The following is a 20,905-nucleotide window of genomic DNA, read 5'->3' as shown; positions in this document are numbered from 1 at the left end:
TTTCATGAGCTGAGAAGAGAAAAGTGGATCAAAACGGTACATTTGCCTACATTCTATTATATTTTAGTTTAGTTTTTTTTTTTTTTTTTTTTGCCAGTGCTGGGGCTTGGACTCAGGGCCTGAGCACTGTCCCTGGCTTCTTTTTTGCTCAAGGCTAGCACTCTGCCACTTGAGCCACGGCGCCTGTTCCAGCCATTTTCTGTATATGTGGTGCTGGGGAATCGACCCCAGGGCCTCATGTATATGAGGCAGGCACTCTTGCCACTAGGCCATATCCCCAGCCCCTACATTTTAGTTTTGCTAAGTTAATATTAGACTTGCTTTGCCACACAGGTTTAGAAGTGATCCTGTATTTATTTTGGTCAAACAGTGAAATAAGATCTGCAAGAACTAATTAACGCATCTAAAATAAGCTTACAAATAACTTCCTCTTACCTGTCGTAAAGTACGTGCAACTATGCTTTCTAAAACCGGCCCTCTATCTTCATGCAGCAAATGTACCTCATCAAGAATAAGAAGCTTCACAATTTGGGAAAGCGCAACGTCTCCAACACTCTTTCTTGTTACTACATCCCATTTTTCTGGTGTGGTTACAAGCATCTACAACATAAGAAAAGAAAATCAAATTAAAATGGGGGAAAAGGCATATAGACTATTCAAAAAAATATGTTTTTGCCAGTTCTGGGGCTTGAACTCAGGGCCTAAGCACTGTCCCTGGATTCTTTTTGCTCAGGCTAGCACTCTACCACTTGAGCTATAGCACCACTTCTGGCATTTTTCTATATATGTGGTACTGAGGAATCAAACCCTGGGCTTCATGTACACAAGGCAAACACTCTACCACTAGGCCACCTTGCCAGCCCCTGATTATTCAAATTTTAACTGTGTCATTACAAACTATCTATGGTGATTAAAGAAAAACTGCTCAGCATATTCCAGAATGACATTTAATTCACTGTGGACTAGAGTAAAAACCATCTTTCCCTAAACTAGTATTTCAGTAGTTAGTTATAGCTCCTAAGGCTAGTTGGTAAATTGTAATGTGGAATAAGAATTACTTAACATTTTTAAAAAAGCATCTAACCATGTAAAAAGATTAAATTTGTTTTAAAGTATCATGTCTTGACAATGGATTCTATTTGAAAAGGGATTAAAGGAAATAAAAACAAAAAGAAAACCAAGACTTTGTTCTAGGATAGTAATTACTGCTAACCTATTAGTATTCAGAGGGAATTACTATTGGTACAAGATTTGCGAAAGGTTTCCTTTAATAACAAGTAGTAGACGTAGAACTTTATAGTAAAAATGGATTCATTTAGTAGAGCACAAGTGGCATATGTAGCAAAGAGTGGGTGGTTGGAGATCTAGGAATCCAGAGCAGTCATTAGGTCCAGGATATTCACAGAATCTGCACAGAAGCAGACCATGTGGCAAAAAGCTGTGCTTATAAACTTATTCACATTGTACAGAATCAATTGTTTTGATGTTTGGTATCCTCTACTGCAGAAGTGTCATATTTAGAAAAAAGCCTGTGTATGGATACTTCAAAGAATTCATGAGGTAAGAAATCAAAACCAAAGGTTCTCCTAGGCAGTGTAACAGACAACAAAGACAAATGACCATCAGTAACTCAACTGTGCTTTGCCCTTGCAAGGGTTGTCTTTCACACAATTTTAATAATATTTCACATATGTTTTGAAATAATATAGAGGGAGAAAAATCTTATTCTTTTAGACTGCAAAAAGTGAATTAATTCTTAGCAGATGTTCAATCCAATTTTATCTACATGACCAATTGAACTTTTAGAAATATTGCTGCTATAAACTATGAACAATGTAGAACTTAGTAGTTATAGGTTAATTAATAAAGAGTAATAAAATAAGTTAAGCAATGAATATCTAAGCTTTAAAATAGTTTAAGTCCAAGTGACTAATTTAATAAAGCTAAAATGGCAATGTTGGCATCACAATTTTAACCATAAAGATATGTCACTGCAGATATGCTAAACTGATGAATAATGAGTTTTGAGATTTAAATAATATGAAAAATTCACCATGCATTAATTAACTTCCATTATTATATTACAATACTTTAAACTGAATTTCTACTTTGAGTAATGACAGGTTCCAAAACAACCCAAAATATACTCACAAACATAACTTACTAACAAGCCTTTTCACTGAAAGTCCTTAAAGCTCATGCCTGTAATTCTAACTACCCAAGAGGCTGATAACCTGATGATCTGAGTTTGAAGCCAGGCTGAGCAGTAAAATCTGTGAGACTCTTATCTCTAATTTTCTAGCAAAAAGCCTGTAAGGTAAGCCTGTGGTGCTGTAGCTCAAGTGGTGAAGTGAGTGAAAAAGCTACGGGAAAATGCCTAAGCCCTGAGTTCAAGCTCCAATACAGGCATAAGAACAAAAACAAGAACAAGAACTACAAAGTATATTGTAATAAATACCAGTATGGCTCTTTACCATAATGTTCAGAGAAAATAAGAATTAACAAAAAACTAAAAATTTCAGATATCAGAAAGCTTTAATATCAAATCTTAGGAATCCTTTTGAGCATTTTCTTTTCTATATTTGCTTTCAGCACATTAAGAAGTAGTGTGGCTTCATTTATATCACTATTACACCACTTCAATTCCTTGAACTAAAATGCCTAGAAAATAAAGTGTCACATTTGCTTAATGAATTGGAACTCATGCAAGACATTTCCATCTGCTCTTATATTAGGGCACAGGTTAACTGTCAATATTTTTACTGTCAACTAAATTTCTTTCAGTACATGTACTTATTCTCTCAGCAGCATAAAAATCAGTATTTGAATCCGACTTTACCCTGAGAAAAGGGCATACTTATTATATACCATAGTGCAAAAAATTGTTGAATTCCATTTAAAATGTTTATCAAGTTGACAGGAAAAGGAAAAGACCTAAGACTGAACCAGTTAATCTGATCATTCACTTAAATATTATTTCTAAAAACTTACCTTACATCTGTGCACAGTAAAATTAGAATTTTTTAGTTTTGCATAAATGTTTCATGACTCCTCTATCATTCTTTTTCTATGTATGAAGTATAATTCTTCTTGAGGAGAGGAAGAGAAAACCAGACAATCTTAATCTGAAATTTTAGTTATTTGCATAATCCAATAATTGGACAGGACTACAAACCTGTTATCAAAACACACCAGAGGGAAGAGCTTCACTAAATGAAGAATGTCCTGCCTGAATCCAAGTATTCATACACTGGTCCCAAACATAACGCTTTGAATTTTGAGCTAAGAATTATGAGAGAGATCACAAAGCTTCTTGCTAAATAATGCCTGTGAGAGGAATGAGTTTGATTGAGAATCTTACACTCTGTTCTTTTTCTCCCTAAGTATTAACAGACTGAAGTAATCTAGCATGCCTTCAGAAACAGATAATGTAGATTCAAGAGGTACAGAGTGCTGTTGTTGCACCCATCAGCCAGCAATTATAGGCAGAAGAGTTCCAGTGTCAGAATGCAGAGCAGAGTTTGAGGCTTTCTGTATTTGCTGGCAGAAGTACACCATTTCTAAATATAGTTTCATCAATACTTCTTACTGAACAAATAGTTACTGGAGAAGCAAAGATGAAAAAAAAAAGATTTATGTATAAAGAGTAGCTTGATAAAAAAAAAAAACTGAGCCAGAATGCTAAGAAAGAAATCAAAATAGTGTTTAGAGGAAGAGGGATAGGCAGAAAAGGAGCAGCAGGGGTCTCTGTGAGAGGACAGAATTGTTCTACACCTGTGAGGAACATGGCAAAACCAATACATTGGAGTTTGAGTGTGTGTGTGTGTGTGTGTGTGTGTGTGTGTGTGTGTGTGTAGAATACAATATTTTATGGAAAAATTCTTTATGCAAAAAAAAAAATCCCTAAATCTGACAAGGAAGAGGTCATTCTTGCCTAGCATTCATGAAGTCCAGGGTTCAGTTCATCAGTACCACATAAACAGAAAAAGCCAAAAGTGATGCTGTGGCTCAAGTGGTACAGTGCTAGCCTTGAGCAAAAGAAGCTCAGGGTCAGTGCCTAGACCCTAGTTCAAGCCCCAGGACTGGCAAAAAGAAAAACACCCCAAAACAAAACAACAACAATAACAACAACAACAAAAACCCTTCCATCTACTTCAATAAATTCATTAGACATAAAATATTCCCTAAAGTTTTTTTCTATTGAATAAGTATCTGACTTAAGTTACTCAGAATGGTTTGCATTCATTGAAGGTAGCTGGCAATATGTATAGCTATTATGCAAGGCATATTATATACTATTTTAATTAAATTATTTCAGCTATTGAAATAATATTTTGAAACAAATGGCAATAGATTAAAAGCTGGTGATGTAAATTTTTAAATTAAAAACTCGACAGATTTGAAGATGAAAGTATACTTTCTTGGCTGTAAAATATATAAAACTATTTTGAAATTTTTAGTGTCTAGAATTTATTGGACAAAGATATTCAAAGTAATTACATGACATGATCTATGAAAAGAGAACGATAAAATACAAAGTAATCATTAAAATCCAACAGTATATTACTACAATCTTTTATTTTGTATGTCATTAAGAAGGTAAAACAATGTCATCAATTTTCAAAAGGTATTTTGTAACTGTTGATATTTAGTATTTAGTTAAAATTGTTAGTGACCTACAAACTATGCTAAAGAGCAGCATTCATGAATACTTGTCCAAAACTGTTTTTGCAATGGAAAGTCAGCCTGGAACTGACTAATGCATTCTAACTCTCTAGATGTACACCAGGCAACAGCTCACTGGATTAGAATTTGACCTAACTTTAAAAAATACACAATCACATGCCTAGTCAGCCAAAAATATATGAACATTTTAACTAAAAGATTAAATCCAAAGTCCCAAGGTTTTAGATCCCATAATTATACACATAATTACTGTTACATTAACCTGTGATATACAAATGTCAGTTCTGATTGATGGCAACAGTTCTGTAATGAAATTTGACAGGTAGTATACTTAGATACTTGAGACACTATAACAAATCAGTTAGTTCCATCTACTTCTTGATTTTTTTGTTGTTGTTGTTAATTTTTAGGTTCCCTCAAATGCTCTTTGAAGAATCTAGTTATGTTTATGTCAAGGATGACAGATTTCAATTATAAAATGAAAATACAAAATCTCATTGGAAAATCTTCCAGCACAAAAGTAATGTCACATCATACAACTGCAAATTGTAAATGCAGTATAAAGAAATACATGCTGGTGAACATTTGGGGGCCAAGGAAGGTAGATTATGTCCCTCATATCTGATAAGACCATAGATAGTCCTCAGTTGGTGGCACTATTTTGGGAAGTGCTGGAAGCTGCAGGAGGAAGGGGCTTAAGTCTGAGGAAATAGGTTACTGGGACATGCCTTAGAAAGATGTCTTCTCCCCTGCCCTTTCCTGTCTTCTTTCCTCCTGCTTTCCCAATACTAAAAGGTGAGCACTTTTGTTCCTCTACATCCTTTCACCATTATGCTCTGCTTCATCATAAGCCAACAAACAAATGGAGTCAGCCAAGCATGGAATAAAGCCTCTAAAACTGTGAGCCAAAATAATTTCTTGCTCCTTTGAGCATTTCTCTCAGGTACTTTTGTGCCACACTTTTAAAACCTACACAAGCTGAATCATGAATCTCTTGGTTTTGAGAAATTCAGCTTTTTATACAGGGCTTCTGCCAGTGCCCAGCCTACCAGACATTTGTAATTTCTCCAGCCTGTCATCATGTAAACAAATCTAATAAATCTCCTTTTATAATTATAAAAATTTATGTTCATATTTTTATATTTAAAACAGCTCTATAATGCTGTTTTAGGTTAAATTCCATGTGATATCTATATATATGTAGTTCAGTAAAAAATTTTACACATATGCATATATTTACATATGTGTGTGTGTGTGTGTGTGTGTGTGTGTGTGTGTGTGTGTAGTTCAATTAAAAAATCCTAAGACACTGGAAGAAGTAGTACACATAATGCTGGGAATTAGGAGACAAAGCTCCTCTGTTCAAGAATACTTTTTGCCTAGCAATTCAGGAGGCAAAGATTTGGAAAAATTGTGGTTTGAGGCCAATTGAAGTATAAAGTTCAGAGATCCCATCTTAACTTATCATCCCAGCCAGGCAGTAAGTATGAATAGGAAGATAATGATCCAGATCAGCCCTGGCAAAGAGTGAGACCGTATTTGAGATAGTCCTAGACTAAAAAGGGCTGAAAGAATGGATCAAGTGAAGGAGAACCTGCTTATTCAACCCCAAATATGACTCAAAACAAAAAAAGAAAGAGAGGGGCTGGGGATATAGCCTAGTGGCAAGAGTGCCTGCCTCGGATACATGAGGCCCTAGGTTCGGTTCCCCAGCACCACATATACAGAAAACGGCCAGAAGCGGCGCTGTGGCTCAAGTGGCAGAGTGCTAGCCTTGAGCGGGAAGAAGCCAGGGACAGTGCTCAGGCCCTGAGTCCAAGGCCCAGGACTGGCCAAAAAAAAAAAAAAAAAAAAAAGAAAGAGAAAAAAGTACTTCCTAGATTAGAGCTGTTTATACCTGGAGTAGCAGGATTTTTCCTGAAGTTTGATTCAAAAACCTTTACAACTATAATATGTATAATCAAGTCTAGTTTCATTAGATTGTTAAGAAAATAATGCTTGATTACTTAAAACTTAAAATACATACCAGAGAAAAATACAAAACTGGTTACATATGTGTGTGTACAACATATAGAACACTACTCATCACAGTAACTCCTAGTCTATATAATATCCTAGGGTCTCATTCCATTAAAGTCATGTCCTCGAACCAATTTCACATGATCAATACTAAGATGTATTTGTTCTAGAAGAATTAATCCAACATATATTTGGGGTCTTTGGGAAGAACAGACAAGCAATCAATTCCAAGGCATCCTAAGTACTAATTATCAACAAATTAAGACAGGATAAAAGTTGCTGAAGTTCATTTCAATTATAGAAATAAATATTCTGCAGGGCGCTAGTAACTCATGCCTGTAATCCTAGCTACTCAGGAGGCTGAGATCTGAGGATCGCAGTTCAAAACCAGCCCCAGCAGGAAAGTCTGTGAGACTCTTCTCTCCAATTAACCATCAGAAAACTGGAAGTGGCAGTGTGGCTAAAAGTGGCAAAGCACTAGCCTTGAGCTGGAGAGCTCAGGGACAGTGCCTAGGCCCAGAGTTCAAGCCCCATGATCGACAGAAAAAAACAAAGAAAGAAAGAAATGTTTTTGCACGTACTTATTCATTGATTCTCTTTATTACTAAGGCCATTTAAAAATTACTTAGAAAAAAAAGATGGGTGCTGGTGACTTATACCTATAATCCTAGCAACTCAGGTGGCTGAGATCAGAGGATCACAGTTTGAAGCCAGCCCACGCAGGAAAGACCCTGAGACTCTTAGCTCCAACAAACTACTTAGAAAAAGCTATAAGTGGTGCTGTGACTCAAGTGGTAGAGCACTAGCCTTGAGCACAAAGAGGTACAGGGAGAGGGCCTAGGCCCTGAATTCAAGTCTCAGAACTGGACAAAGTAAAAGACAAGCAGGACATGTGACTCATCTAATCACAAGTTACCATGAGGGAGCGCAGAGTCCAGACAGCGGGACCCCACGAACACTAGGGAGAGTGCGGACCAAGACATATGAGGGCGGCCACGAGAAGTTCGGGTCCACACCGGGATTGGACGGTCGGCGGCTGGGGAACCCAGCGCGGTAGAAGGGGGGAACCGCGGACGCCACCATGACATTTCACCACCCCTGAAGGACCAACGGCTGCACGGGGCACACACACAATCCAGGATCAGTGAGTCCCCCATTACCCCCCTCCCCAAACGGGAGACCAGCTATCAAAGACCCCAGCCCTACAAAGAAGCTAGATCTCCCTCCCCCTCCCCACCCCGAGGGAACAAAGAACCCCCAAATCAGGCGGGAGGCTCCCATCAGGCGCTGGGAAGTCAGTTTAGCAGGGGAAGGGCGGAGCAGCCCCAAGGCCGCACAGGATCCTGAACTGGCCTAATCGCCCCTGCCCCCTTCCCAACAGGGGCCAGGGGACGGCTGGCAGTGCAAGCCCCACCCGAGGCGCCTAGACCTCGCGGACTCTTACAACTAAAATCACAGGCGCTGGTGGGCAATACCAGCACAACAGGGCCACCAAGGCCTGATCACACCCCCCCCCCCGCAGCGGAGTCGCAGTCTGAGGGCGCTAACCCTCACCTGGACAGTTGATCCCACTGAGCCCCACACATACCGCCCCCCACAACGACTTGCGGGAGGGCGCAAACACAACCCAACAACCCGGGGCTCGCTCTGGGAGGCGTACCCGGCTAAAGTGGACGGGGCCACAGTGCCAGCGCCTATTGTAGTGGGTGCACAGCGCACAGGTGGGCGGGCCCCCCCTCCCCCCTCCCCTCCCCCCCGGTGACAGCACCCGCTCTGGTAGACGTGCCTACACAGGAGGGAGGGCAGAGCTATAAACCAAACCTGAGAAGCCATCCACAGATCTCCAGATGTGCAAATCACAAAGAAACATAACACAGTTCATCAAAGAGCAAGCCAACTCGCCAGCTCCAAAAAGCAGCACGACTGAAGAGGAGATGGAGAATAAAAAAGCAAATGAGGCTATGTTAACAGGAATGATGGAAAGCATCAGAAATGAAATCAGAAAACAATTCCAGGAGTTTAGAGTGGAAATCTTGAAGGACACCCAGGAAGCCAAGAAAGAAATAGAAGCAAAAATGGATAAAATGCAAGCCTCCTTTAAAGAAGACCTTCACATCCTGAGAATTGAAATGCAGAAAAAAATAGATTTAAAGTACAACTCGTTAAAGGATGAAATTTCCACGATCAGAGCTGATCTGACAACCATAAATAGCTCTCTGACATCCATAAACTCCGCAATTGAATCCACAGCACAAAGAATTGACCATATGGAATCCAGAATCTCTTGACTAGACGATGAAGCAGCCGACAACAACCAGAAAATGACCACACTCCAACAAACAGTGAAGCTTCAGGGCAGACTAATCCAGGAACTAATGGACAAAGAGAAGAGATATAATCTGCGCAGAATTGGAATAGAAGAAGGAGCTGAATACCAGAGCAGAGGGCTTAAACATGTTCTCAATAAAGTTATTGCAGAAAACTCCCCCAAACTCACAAGGGACCGCATCCAGGTAACCGAAGCCTATAGGACACCTGGCAGGCCAGACCCCAGAAAAGCCACCCCAAGGCACATAATAGTCAAGACTTCAGATCTCAAGATTAAAGAGCAAATTCTGAATTCAGCCAAAGCGAAGAAAGAAAGTTTCTAAAATGGGAAGAGGATTCGAATAACAGAAGACCTCTCCACACAAACTTACTAAGCACAAAGTGAGTGGAAGAACACCATCCAAGTACTTCAGGCTAACAATATGCAACCTCGGATCAAATATCCAAGGAAATTGTAGTTCACATTCGAAGGGAAAACCAGATCTTTCCACACCAAAGAGGAGCTAAAGGAGTATGTAAATAAAAAAACCAGCCCTACAGTGAATTCTAAGAGGGGAGCCCCACCCAACAGAGATCGTACAAGACACACAGACAGAAACAGAAAGAAATTACAATTGCCAAAGCCCAGCAGAAAGAACAGGTCACTAAAGACAAGAAAAAAAAAAGAAGAAAAAAACAGCCCAACAAGAAAATGGAAGGAGAAAAAACACCCCTATCCTTGATCTCTTTGAATATAAATGGTTTAAAGTCTCCGATAAAGAGGAGCAGACTGGCAGGATGGATCCTCAAACAAAAGTTGACATCTGCTGCCTACAAGAGACCCACCTTACAGCAAGAGACAAAAACAGGCTCCAAATAAAAGGATGGAGCAAGATCTACCAAGCAAACGCACCTACCAAAATGGCAGGTGTAGCCATCCTGATCTCAGACAAGCTGGACTTTTCATTAAAATCAACTCAAAAAGACAAAGATGGACACTACATATTAATACAAGGAAAAATCCAGAGTCAAGACATCATGGTGATAAATGTATACTCACCAAACAAAAGAGGCCCTACATATGTCAAGCAAATTCTCACAGAATTACAGAACAAGATAGATGCAAACACAATCACAGTGGGTGACTTTAATACCCCACTCACTACAAGAGACAGTTCCAACACCCAGAGGATCAGCAAGGGAGCTGAGGACCTAAGTAACACGATATCCCAAATGGATCTGACAGACCTATACAGAATCTTCCACACTACAGAGACCCAATACACCTTCTTCTCAGCAGCCTATGGATCATATTCCAAAACAGACCACGTCATAGCCCACACAAAGAACCTCAGCAAATACAAAAGTATTGACGTCATGCCATGTATTATATCTGATCACAGTGGATTAAAGGTAACCCTCAACAACAAAGGATACCACAGAGGGTATACACACTCTTGGAGGCTAAACTCCACACTGCTATCCAAAACTTGGGCCACAGACCAAATTTAAGATGAAATCAAAGAATTCATAAGCCACAATGACAATGAAAACACATCACAAAGAAACCTATGGGACACAGCTAAGGCAGTACTGAGGGGCAAAATCATTGCCCTCAGCACTCACATTAAAAGAATGGAAGCAGAGCAGGTGAATAACCTCACGATGAAACTAAAACAACTGGAGAAACAAGAAATGACAGAATCTAAGAAGACTAAGAGGAGAGAGATCACAAAGATTAAAGAAGAGATAAATGTGATTGAAAATAGAAAGATGATTCAACAAATAAATAAGACTAAAAGCTGGTTCTTTGAGAAAATAAATAAAATTGACAGACCCCTCGCAAGACTTACAAAAAAAGAAGAGAAGAGACTCATATATGTAAAATCAAGGACTCCGGAAAAATTACAACAAGTACACACGATATTCAAACAATCATAAGCAACTATTTCCAAAACCTCTACTCAGCAAAAAACAATAATTTTACAGAAATGGATCAATTCTTAGAGAAGTACAAACTGCCCAAACTGAACCAAGAAGAAATAAATTAACTAAACCAATAACTTACAGTGAGATACAGGGGGTAATCAAGAACCGCCCAACAAAGAAAAGCCCAGGCCCAGATGGATTCACCAACGAATTCTACAAAACCTTTAGTGAGGAGCTAATACCAATACTCCTCAAACTCTTCCGTGAAATAGAAACAGAGGGAGAAATCCCAAACTCATTCTACGAAGCTAATATCATACTCATTCCCAAACCAGGCAAAGACCCAACAAAAAAAGAGAACTACAGACCAATATCACTAATGAACACAGACGCAAAGCTCCTTAATAAAATATTAGCTAACAGGATCCAGAAACTGATCAAGAAAATCATACATCATGACCAAGTAGACTTCATACCACAGTCACAAGGATGGTTCAACATCCGTAAATCAATCAACGTAATTCACCACATAAACAGATCTAAAATTAAGAATTACATTATCTTAGTCGATGCCCAAAAAGCCTTTGACAAAATACAACATCCACACCTATTAAAAGCTTTGGAGAGAACAGGAATAGATGGAACATTCCTCAAAACAATAAAAGCCATATACAACAGACCAACTGCTAATATCATATTAAATGGAGAGAAACTTAAATCATTCCCCTAAACTCTGGAACAAGACAAGGATGCCCACTCTCCCCACTTCTTTTCAACATAGTGCTGGAATCCCTAGCCATAGCAATAAGGCAAGAGGAGGACATCAATGGGATCCACATTGGCAAGGAAGAAATCAAGTTATCCCTATTCCCAGACGACATGATCTTATATCTGAAGGACCCAAAAAACTCAGTACCCAAATTCCTACACCTAATAAACCAATTTGGCAAAGTAGCAGGATACAAAATCAATCCACAAAAGTCAGCAGCTTTTCTGTACACCAGCAATATACAAACAGAAAAGGAAATTATGGAAACAATTCCATTTACAGTAGCCAAAAAAAGAATAAAGTACCTAGGGATCAACTTAACCAAGGACATGACGAACCTATTTAATGAAAACTATAAAAATCTAATAAGGGAAATCAAAGAAGATACAAGGAGATACCTCCCATGTTCATGGGTAGGCAGAATCAATATAGTGAAAATGGCCATATTGCCCAAATTGTTATACAAATTCAATGCAATCCCTATCAAAATCCCAGCCACATTCTTCACTGAAATAGAGAAACCAATCCATAAATTCATATGGAACAGCAAAAAACCTAGAATACCCAAAGCAATTCTAGGCAAAAAAAAGCAGTGCAGGAGGTATCACAATACCAGACTTCAAGCTCTACTACAGGGCCATCATAACAAAAACAGCATGGTATTGGTATAAAAACAGATCGGAAGACCAATGGATTAGAATTGAAGATCCAGAAATAAAACCACACTCTTACAGCCAGCTGATATTCGACAAAGTTGCTAAAGACATACAATGGAATAAACATAGCCTCTTCAACTACTGGTGCTGGGAGAACTGGGCAGCCATATGCAGAAAACTCAAAGTAGACCCAAGCCTATCACCATGCACCAAGATCAACTCAAAATGGATCAAGGACCTCAATATCAGACCTGAATCCTTGAAACTACTGAAGGACAGAGTAGGAAAGACGCTTGAACTTATAGGCACAGGAAGGAACTTCCTGAATAGATTCCCAGGGGCACAACAAATAGGGGAAAGACTCAACAAATGGGACTACTACAAATTAAAAAGTTTCTGCACAGCTAAGGACATTGCCACCAAAATAGAAAGACAGCCAACGATATGGGAAAGGATATTTACCAGCAGAGCAACAGACAAAGGCCTGATATCTGTCATCTACAGAGAACTCAAAAAACTAAGCCCCACCAAGCCCAGAGAACCAATTAGGAAATGGGCAAAGGAGCTAAAGAGAGACTTCACAAGTGAAGATATAAAAATGGCAAAGAAACACATGAGGAAATGCTCAACATCCCTGCTAGTAAAGGAAATGCAAATAAAAACAACCCTGAGATACCACCTCACCCCAGTTAGAATGGCCTATACTCTGAACTCAGGCAACAACAAATTCTGGAGGGGGTGCGGGGAAAGAGGAACCCTTCTCCATTGTTGGTGGGAGTACAAATTAGTACAACCACTTTGGAGAACAGTATGGAGGTTTCTCAAAAAGCTCAATATAGACCTACCCTATGACCCAGCCATACCACTCCTAGGCATCTATCCTAAACAGCAAAACCCAAGATATCAAAAAGACATTTGTACTTCCATGTTTATCGCGGCACAATTCACAATAGCCAAAATATGGAAACAACCCAGATGCCCCTCCACAGACAAATGGATCCAAAAAATATGGTACTTATACACAATGGAATACTGCATAGCGATTTGGAATGGTGAAATATTGTTGTTCGCAGGGAAATGGTCAGAAATCGAACAAATAATGTTGAGCGAGACAAGCCTAGAACACAAAAAACAAAGGGGCATGATCTCCCTGATATATGACTGTTAAGAAAGGGAGATGGAGAGACAGTAGAGACCAAGTCTGTGAAACCAAAAACTGCTTGTCAAATAGTATTCCCCACAGGATTGGGGCAGCGACCCAACAGTATGTAACTAAAACCAAACAATTACTCAACATATATAGGTCAAAAATTGACCTCTCAGGGGAATACAATAGCTCAAAAGCTAGGTATGTACATTCATATAAGACTACTGTCGACATATTGTCTAATATCAACGTTACATTTAAAGCCCTAGGCGAACTTTCTTGGGCGTGGCCATGTGGCTACTGTATATGTTCTTGATACATTGTATATTGTATATATGTCTACCTGACCTAGAGAAGAGATAGAAAAACAGGACGTAAGATATCACAAGAAATGTACACACTGCCCTACTATGTAACTGTACCCTTTTTGCACAACACCTTGTCAAAAAGTTTGTGTTCAATTAATAAATTAATTAAATTAAAAAAAAGTTACCATGATCCCAGGATAACATGCTGATAGGAGATTTTTACCCACTCAGTATTCCCAGGCATATATCTAGGGCTAGAAAGCAAAAGAACAGGAACTTGAGAAGCAAACACTTTAAGGGGGAAAGCAGAGAGAACTGTGCATGCTCTCTTTGGAAATACAATGGTGCAGGTCAAGCAGCTGCTGTCACCTCAGGGCCCAAACTACTCACAGAGAACAAGCATGACTATGGCATGGAGACAGTGAAATTAATACTTTCTTTGCAATTTCTACCATCTACCAAACTCACAATACTGAAAAAGAAATCAAGTCGAATTATTTGGGTTTTTTTTTTGTTTTAAAATAGCTAAACAGAAACGAACTCACACTACAAAGAGGGTCTAGAAAATGATATTTAAAAAGGTCATGAAATAGAATACAGTAAAGCCAGTAGCACAACCATGTTCATTCAATGAAGCACTATGCACCATAGCTAAGGTATGGAATCAGTCCAGATGCCCTTCAATGGACTGAGAAAATATGATACATGTACACAATGGAATTTTACTTATCTGTTAGAAAGAATGATACTGTAGCATGTGTAAAGAAATGGAATGTCCTGGAAAAATTATGCTAAGTGAAGTAAGTCAGACCCAGAGAAACAAAGATTGAATGTTTTCCCTCATAGGTAGAAGCTAGAGTTAGCTTATAACTTTTAGGGGAAGAAATGGATTGGAAGGGATAGGTAAGAAAGTTGAAAGGAGTGACACTGATCAAGATGCATTATATTCATAAATTGCTTTGTTAAATGGAAATGCACTTGCACATACTTAAAATTTTTTTTAAAAGATGAAAAGCAAATACACCCAAATAAAATCTAGATCTAAGCTTTCTTGACACCCATTTGAAAAAGAAAAGCTACCACATAATTTTAGATAAAAAAATTAATTCTCAAAAAAACAAGTTTGAGAATAGTTTCTTCGATAGCACATTACCCTCAGTTGAGTGACACAACATGCGAACATCTTCAACAAACTTTCAAGACAAATACACAATTGACCAGATGAGACACCCATTTAAAGTTCTTTTGGATAAAATCAGACCGATAATTAGAAATGCTACTGTCTTAGAAGCAATTTTATTTAATGACTTTTGAAGTACAAAAATGAACACTGTGCTGGGAGCAGGTGGCTCATGCCTAGCTACTCTGGAGGCTGAGATCTGAGGATCCAAGTTTGAAGCCAGCCCGGCAGGAAAGTCTGTGACACTCTCATCTCCAATTAATTACAGAAAATTCCAGAAGTGGTGCTGTGGCTCAAGTGCTAGTCTTGAGCAAAAGAAGCACCCAGGCCCAGAGTTTCAGCCTGAGAACTGAGGAAAAAAGAAGAAAGAAAGAAAAAAAAAACATGATGATATAAAACATTCAAATCATACGCAAAGATGTAAAATAAATATGTTCTTTTCTACCAATTTTTTTTCTCCACTAGGGTAAACATTGTGTAATATATCCTTCCAGCTAAGAACCAAAAACCACATGTATATGGTTATCTTTTCAAAACATTACACAAATATAACAGAAGTACATCAGCTATATTTCATCACATGATTCTTGATGAGGTCAAAGTCATTTTTTTAAAGGGACACTAAAGCTCTAGGTTAAACTAGTGAAAAACCAACAATGAAACATTACCCATCAAATGCTAAGGGTAATACTACTAACAAACACAGACTTAGTTTTATGTTTTGTTTTTTACCTTATTGTCATTTAATTCCCAGGAAGAGCAAGAGTATGTGAAAAAGAGCAGATTTAGAGTAGACAAATGCTTCCCAAGTGGTTCTGATACTGTAACTTAAGTAAAAAAGTATTGGCTAAATCTGAAATATCTCCAGGACCCCAGGATTCTAATATTCATTCTTTCTTTTGCGTGCTATACATTTTATCACACATTTTAGAATGCATTTAAGCAGATGACTTTTCAAAATAATTGTACAACACTGTTTGTAATATTGAGAGCTTTACGCATATAGACTACTTTCATTAGCTGTAACTATTAACTTATCATGGAAAAATAGTGTGTGTTTTAATTAGTATTTCGGTTGATTTTTAATGATAGTTAATGTTATGTTTTGAAAGTTTGTATTCTAATATGGGAAATCTATTCTTATGCTTAGTATTTACCATCAATTTGCATAAATACTCCCATTAATAGAGATATTTACCATAACTACCAGAGCCATCGTAGATGGTGTGACAATATTTAACAAATATCAAATGCACAAATCTTAATTTTACCAATCTCATTTTCACAATTGCACTGTGCCTAGCTAGAAAAACACATGTATATTCATGAGGTTTTTAGAAGGTGATAAAATAGATCTCCACATGCTGATATTAAGTGAAAAAGGTAAAGTATTATGATTTTATACAAACACATATAATTATTACTGTATATTCTTCACTCCCGAGCTTAAATGTTAATGAGGCTTTTCTTAACCCCTAACTCCCCAGTACTAATTCCTTTGCATATCCTTCTGAGGAATATCCATGTCCAAATTTTACATACACTATATTGTTTGCTTAAATACTAATCCTCCTCAGTGGTCCTCCCCAGGCAGAGAAAAGGTAGGGATAGCAACTGTCTTATATGCTGCTATATACACAAGGTCATCGTGTGGTTCAGCACATAAAACATACTCAAAAGCAGTTGATGAATTATATTCTTTGCAGGTAAAAATTATTAACCCCATAATGCTGGTATTAATTATTTTTGCCTAATGAGAAATGGAAGAAATATGGCAATTCCTCAGAAGGCTAAACATAGAGCTCCCCTATGACCCAGCAGCCCCACTCTTGGGCATCTACCCAAAAGACCACAAACAAGAACACACTAAAGCCACCAGCACAACAATGTTCATCGCAGCACAATTTGTCATTGCTAAAATATGGAACCAATCCAGATGCCCCTCAGTAGACAAATGGATCAGGAAAATGTGGTACATATACACAATGGAATTCTATGCCTCTATCAGAAAGAATGACATTACCCATTTGTAAGGAAATGGAAGGACTTGGAAAAAAATTATACCAAGCCATACCCAAAGAAACATGGACTCTATGGTCTCCCTCATTGGAATAAATAGCACAGGTTTAGGCTAGTCACAGCAGAGGATCACAAGAGCCTAATAGCAATGCCCCTATGAATGCATAAGATAATGCTAAGTGAAATGATCTCCATGTTATGGAAATGAGTGTTTTATCACTGTTGTAATTACTTTCAACATGCCATGTGAAACCGTAGCTTCTATTATTGATGATCCTCTGGTATCCCCTTCCTGTGGTAGTACCCGCACTATCACTGTATCTTATCTGAGTACACTGAATATTGTATATACTGGTATTACAACTAGGAAAGTGAAAGGGAATATCAAAATCGAGAGACAAAGGATAAAAAGACAAACGACTCCAAAAGCAATACTTGCAAAACTGTTTGGTGTAAACCAACTGAACAACTCATGGGGGGAGAGGGAAAGGGGGAGAGGGGAGGGGGGAGTGAGGGAGAAGGTAATAAACAGTACAACAAATGTACCCAATGCCTAATGTATGAAACTGTATCCTCTCTGTACATCACTTTGACAATAAAGAAGAAAAAAACTAAAAAAAATAGAAACAATAAAAAATACAACATGCTTCTACATTTAATAACATATATTCACCTAATATTCTACCAGTTTAAAAATGTTCTTTTAAGACATCTTCACCTGTGTATTTTCAGAATTACCCAGGAAATACTTTTCTCCTCCTTCTATAGTGAACACTTTCACTCTACTGTATACAGCAGGAAAGAAATCCATATACTGAGTCCTAGACAATGGCATTACACTCCCACTTGGCCAGCCCTTGGCACCAGAGGACTATATGCACAAAGTCTAGATATTATTTATCTTAGAATCAATACAGGTGATGACAGGTAAAGCCTTACTGGCTCTTCTCACATCTAAGCTGAGAGACCTTAATTCTCATGTTTTGCAGGAGAAGCAAAGCTGTATCCAGGCTCTTTTCCCAAGAGAACAAACACAACTTGAATGTTTCACAATGAAGAATCAGAGACTTTCATGGTGCTCCTGTCCTGCTATCCCATCACCATGTCTTTACTCTCCTCTCCCAGAACTTTTAACTTCTTCCCAGGAGACACCTGAGGTCTTCTGGCTCGGTAATGGGCAGTTCTATTAATTTGGATTCAAACAATATTTCTATGAATAGAACTTAATATTCTACAGATGATACAGTTTTCTTCCAAAATAAGGTGAAGATAATAGTACCCACATATCATAGAAGTATAATGAAAATGAAACATGTTGATACACAAGAAACATTTGAAATAATGTCTGACGTGTCAATTGTGAATTCTAATATCCCCATCTTCATTTTGTTGTCATCAACATCATCAACATCATCATCATCATCATCATCATCATCATCATCATCATCATCATCATCAGTATCATCATATCTTGCTCTTCCTGCTCCTTTTTCCTCCTCCATTTAATATGCCAGGCACAACGCTAAGCATAAGAGGTACACTAATAGGGTAGGGCAAAGGCAGGCAGCACTAACACCATAGGGCTTACATTGTAGTGAGGTGAAGTAGTAATGAACATTACTCAAATAACTGTAAAATATAAAATTTTATTTGTGACAAGCTGGTTAGGACAACTTATATAGCATTCCATAGTGCTGTAATAGACTAATATAGCTAAGCAGAAATTTTAAAAAGCTTTAGTGAGAAAATGACTTGAGATAAAATCTAAAGAACAGAAGGAAATTAATTAAATGATTAGGGAAAAACTGTTAAAAGAACATGTATAAAGAACATACGGAGAAGACATAGATAGGAGAAATTTCAGACTGACAGTGTCTGCTGCAACAACGAGAATGCTTTAAGCATTGGCTGTACATTTGAGGTGAAGGGGCTGGGAATATGGCCTAGTGGCAAGAGTGCTTGCCTCGTATACATGAAGCCCTTGGTTCAATTCCCCAGCACCACATATATAGAAAATGGCCAGAAGTGGTGCTGTGGCTCAAGTGGCAGAGTGCTAGCCTTGAGCAAAAAGAAGCCAAGGACAGTGCTCAGGCCCTGAGTCCAAGGCCCAAGACTGGCCAAAAAAAAAAAAAAAAAAAACATTTGAGGTGAAGGAGCAGAGCACTCTGATCTTTTAGTTACATGCAGGAATTAGGTTTTTTTTTCACTACTTAGTTGGAAGACTATGGTTATTGTGTGTGCTCTTATATATTCCTTTTGATAAGACATAATACAGAAGGAAGGAGAGGTGAAGCTGGTTATATTGAATTTCTGGCCACCTGTTGAGAAAGTATTAGAGAAACAGACTGAATGCTGGTACTTCATTGAGGAAGTTATTGAATTAAACATGGTAAGTCCAGGCATGATGCTGAGGATGGAAGGACATAAGATGATTTGGGGAAAATACTTAGAAGATAAAATCAAGAGGAATTTGGTGTTGACTGAGTATATTTTATCCTAAGAAGAGGTGATGTACAAACATTCTGCAAAAAATATTCTCATGAAATATCATGGGTGATAGTTTCTCTTTTACTAATTTTCTTGTTCAAGGTAAAATAATCACAACTGAATTATTAAAAAATAAGAGACCTATAAATTACTCTTTGACAAATATTTCTAAGTGATTTGATAATATAATGGAAGAATACTAAAGGTATTTGGCATCTTCATCTTTTCTACGTCATTAAGTGTCAAAATCTTTACTTATGTGTTTACTTATGTGTTAAGCTGTATTTTATAGGCTGAATTTTAATAGCAATAAGATAACAGTTACAAAAGAGAGCTAAGAGCTGAGATCTAGTACTTAGCAAGAATAATTAGCTTTTCAAAAATTTGCATTTTTTGCATCTTTCATCAATTGCAAAGGAAACAAAAATATGACTCATTTTAAGTGCTTTTCAGTTATGAAAGACCACACATATAGCCTACTTGCTACACTTTAATCCGTGTCATACTTCTAAGGACAAATTAAGTTATTTTATCAAGACGATATGCATATCTGGTAATAAGCATCTCTCTTATAATGTACTAGTAACAATCTTTAGAATTTTAATAAGAAACAATAAGATCTAGGCTGAGAATAATAGATACATGACATTTTTATTTTCATTTCATTGTGTCTAGGAAAACTAAATTACTTTTATAAATACATAAATATTTTATTTTTCCAACAAAAGCTCACTAACTTTTTACAAAGAAAGCAGAAAATTTAATTCCTCCTATTGATTTCTCTTTTTGTTTTTATTGATGCATTGTCTCCGATTAACATAAATTAACAAAAAGGCCCTTGAATTCATTTAAAAATAAAATTTCTACAAGGTACTTGTGGTTTATGCCTGCAATACTAGTTACTCAGGAGATTGTGATCTGAGGATCACAGTTTTAAGCCAGTCTGAGCAGAAAAAGTCTATGAGACTCTTCTCTTATTTCTAATTCATCAGGGGGAGAAAAAAAAACCCCAAAACACAGTTAGTTTAAGAGCATAGTTTAAGAGATAGTGCACAGGGCTGGGGATATGGCCTAGTGGCAAGAGTGTTCGCCTCTTATACATGAAGCCCTGGGTTCAATTCCCCAGCACCACATATACAGAAAATGGCCAGAAGTGGCGCTGTGGCTCAAGTGGCAGAGTGCTAGACTTGAGCAAAAAGAAGCCAGGGACAGTGCTCAGACTCTGAGACCAAACCCCAGGACTGGCAAAAAAAAAAAAGAGTGCACAAACCTTGAGCAAAAGAAGCAAAAGGAAAGTATGAGACTCGGAATTGAAGTCCCAATACTAGAATTAAAATAAATACAAAAACAAATATTCTGGTTAGTTATTTTTGTTAAAACCCATATGAAAACAATCAT

At 37.8% G+C, this 20,905-nt stretch overlaps 1 protein-coding gene across 2 annotated transcripts in view; it reads right to left on the bottom strand.

Moving 5' to 3' along the window:
- The window catches only part of Ascc3 (activating signal cointegrator 1 complex subunit 3), a 242,952-nt gene that overhangs the window by 163,955 nt on the left and 58,092 nt on the right, over positions 1 to 20,905 (bottom strand). For both annotated transcript variants that reach the window (XM_048353768.1, XM_048353767.1), the window contains exon 11: positions 436 to 600. In XM_048353768.1, coding sequence (XP_048209725.1) covers positions 436 to 600 — 165 coding nt within the window. The remainder of the gene's footprint in view (positions 1 to 435; positions 601 to 20,905) is intronic.

This window comes from Perognathus longimembris, chromosome 9 (genome assembly GCF_023159225.1).
Source record: "Perognathus longimembris pacificus isolate PPM17 chromosome 9, ASM2315922v1, whole genome shotgun sequence".
NCBI lineage: Eukaryota > Metazoa > Chordata > Mammalia > Rodentia > Heteromyidae > Perognathus > Perognathus longimembris.
The sequence above is the reverse complement of the archived record's forward strand: the minus strand, read 5'-3'. Positions and strand labels throughout refer to the sequence as shown.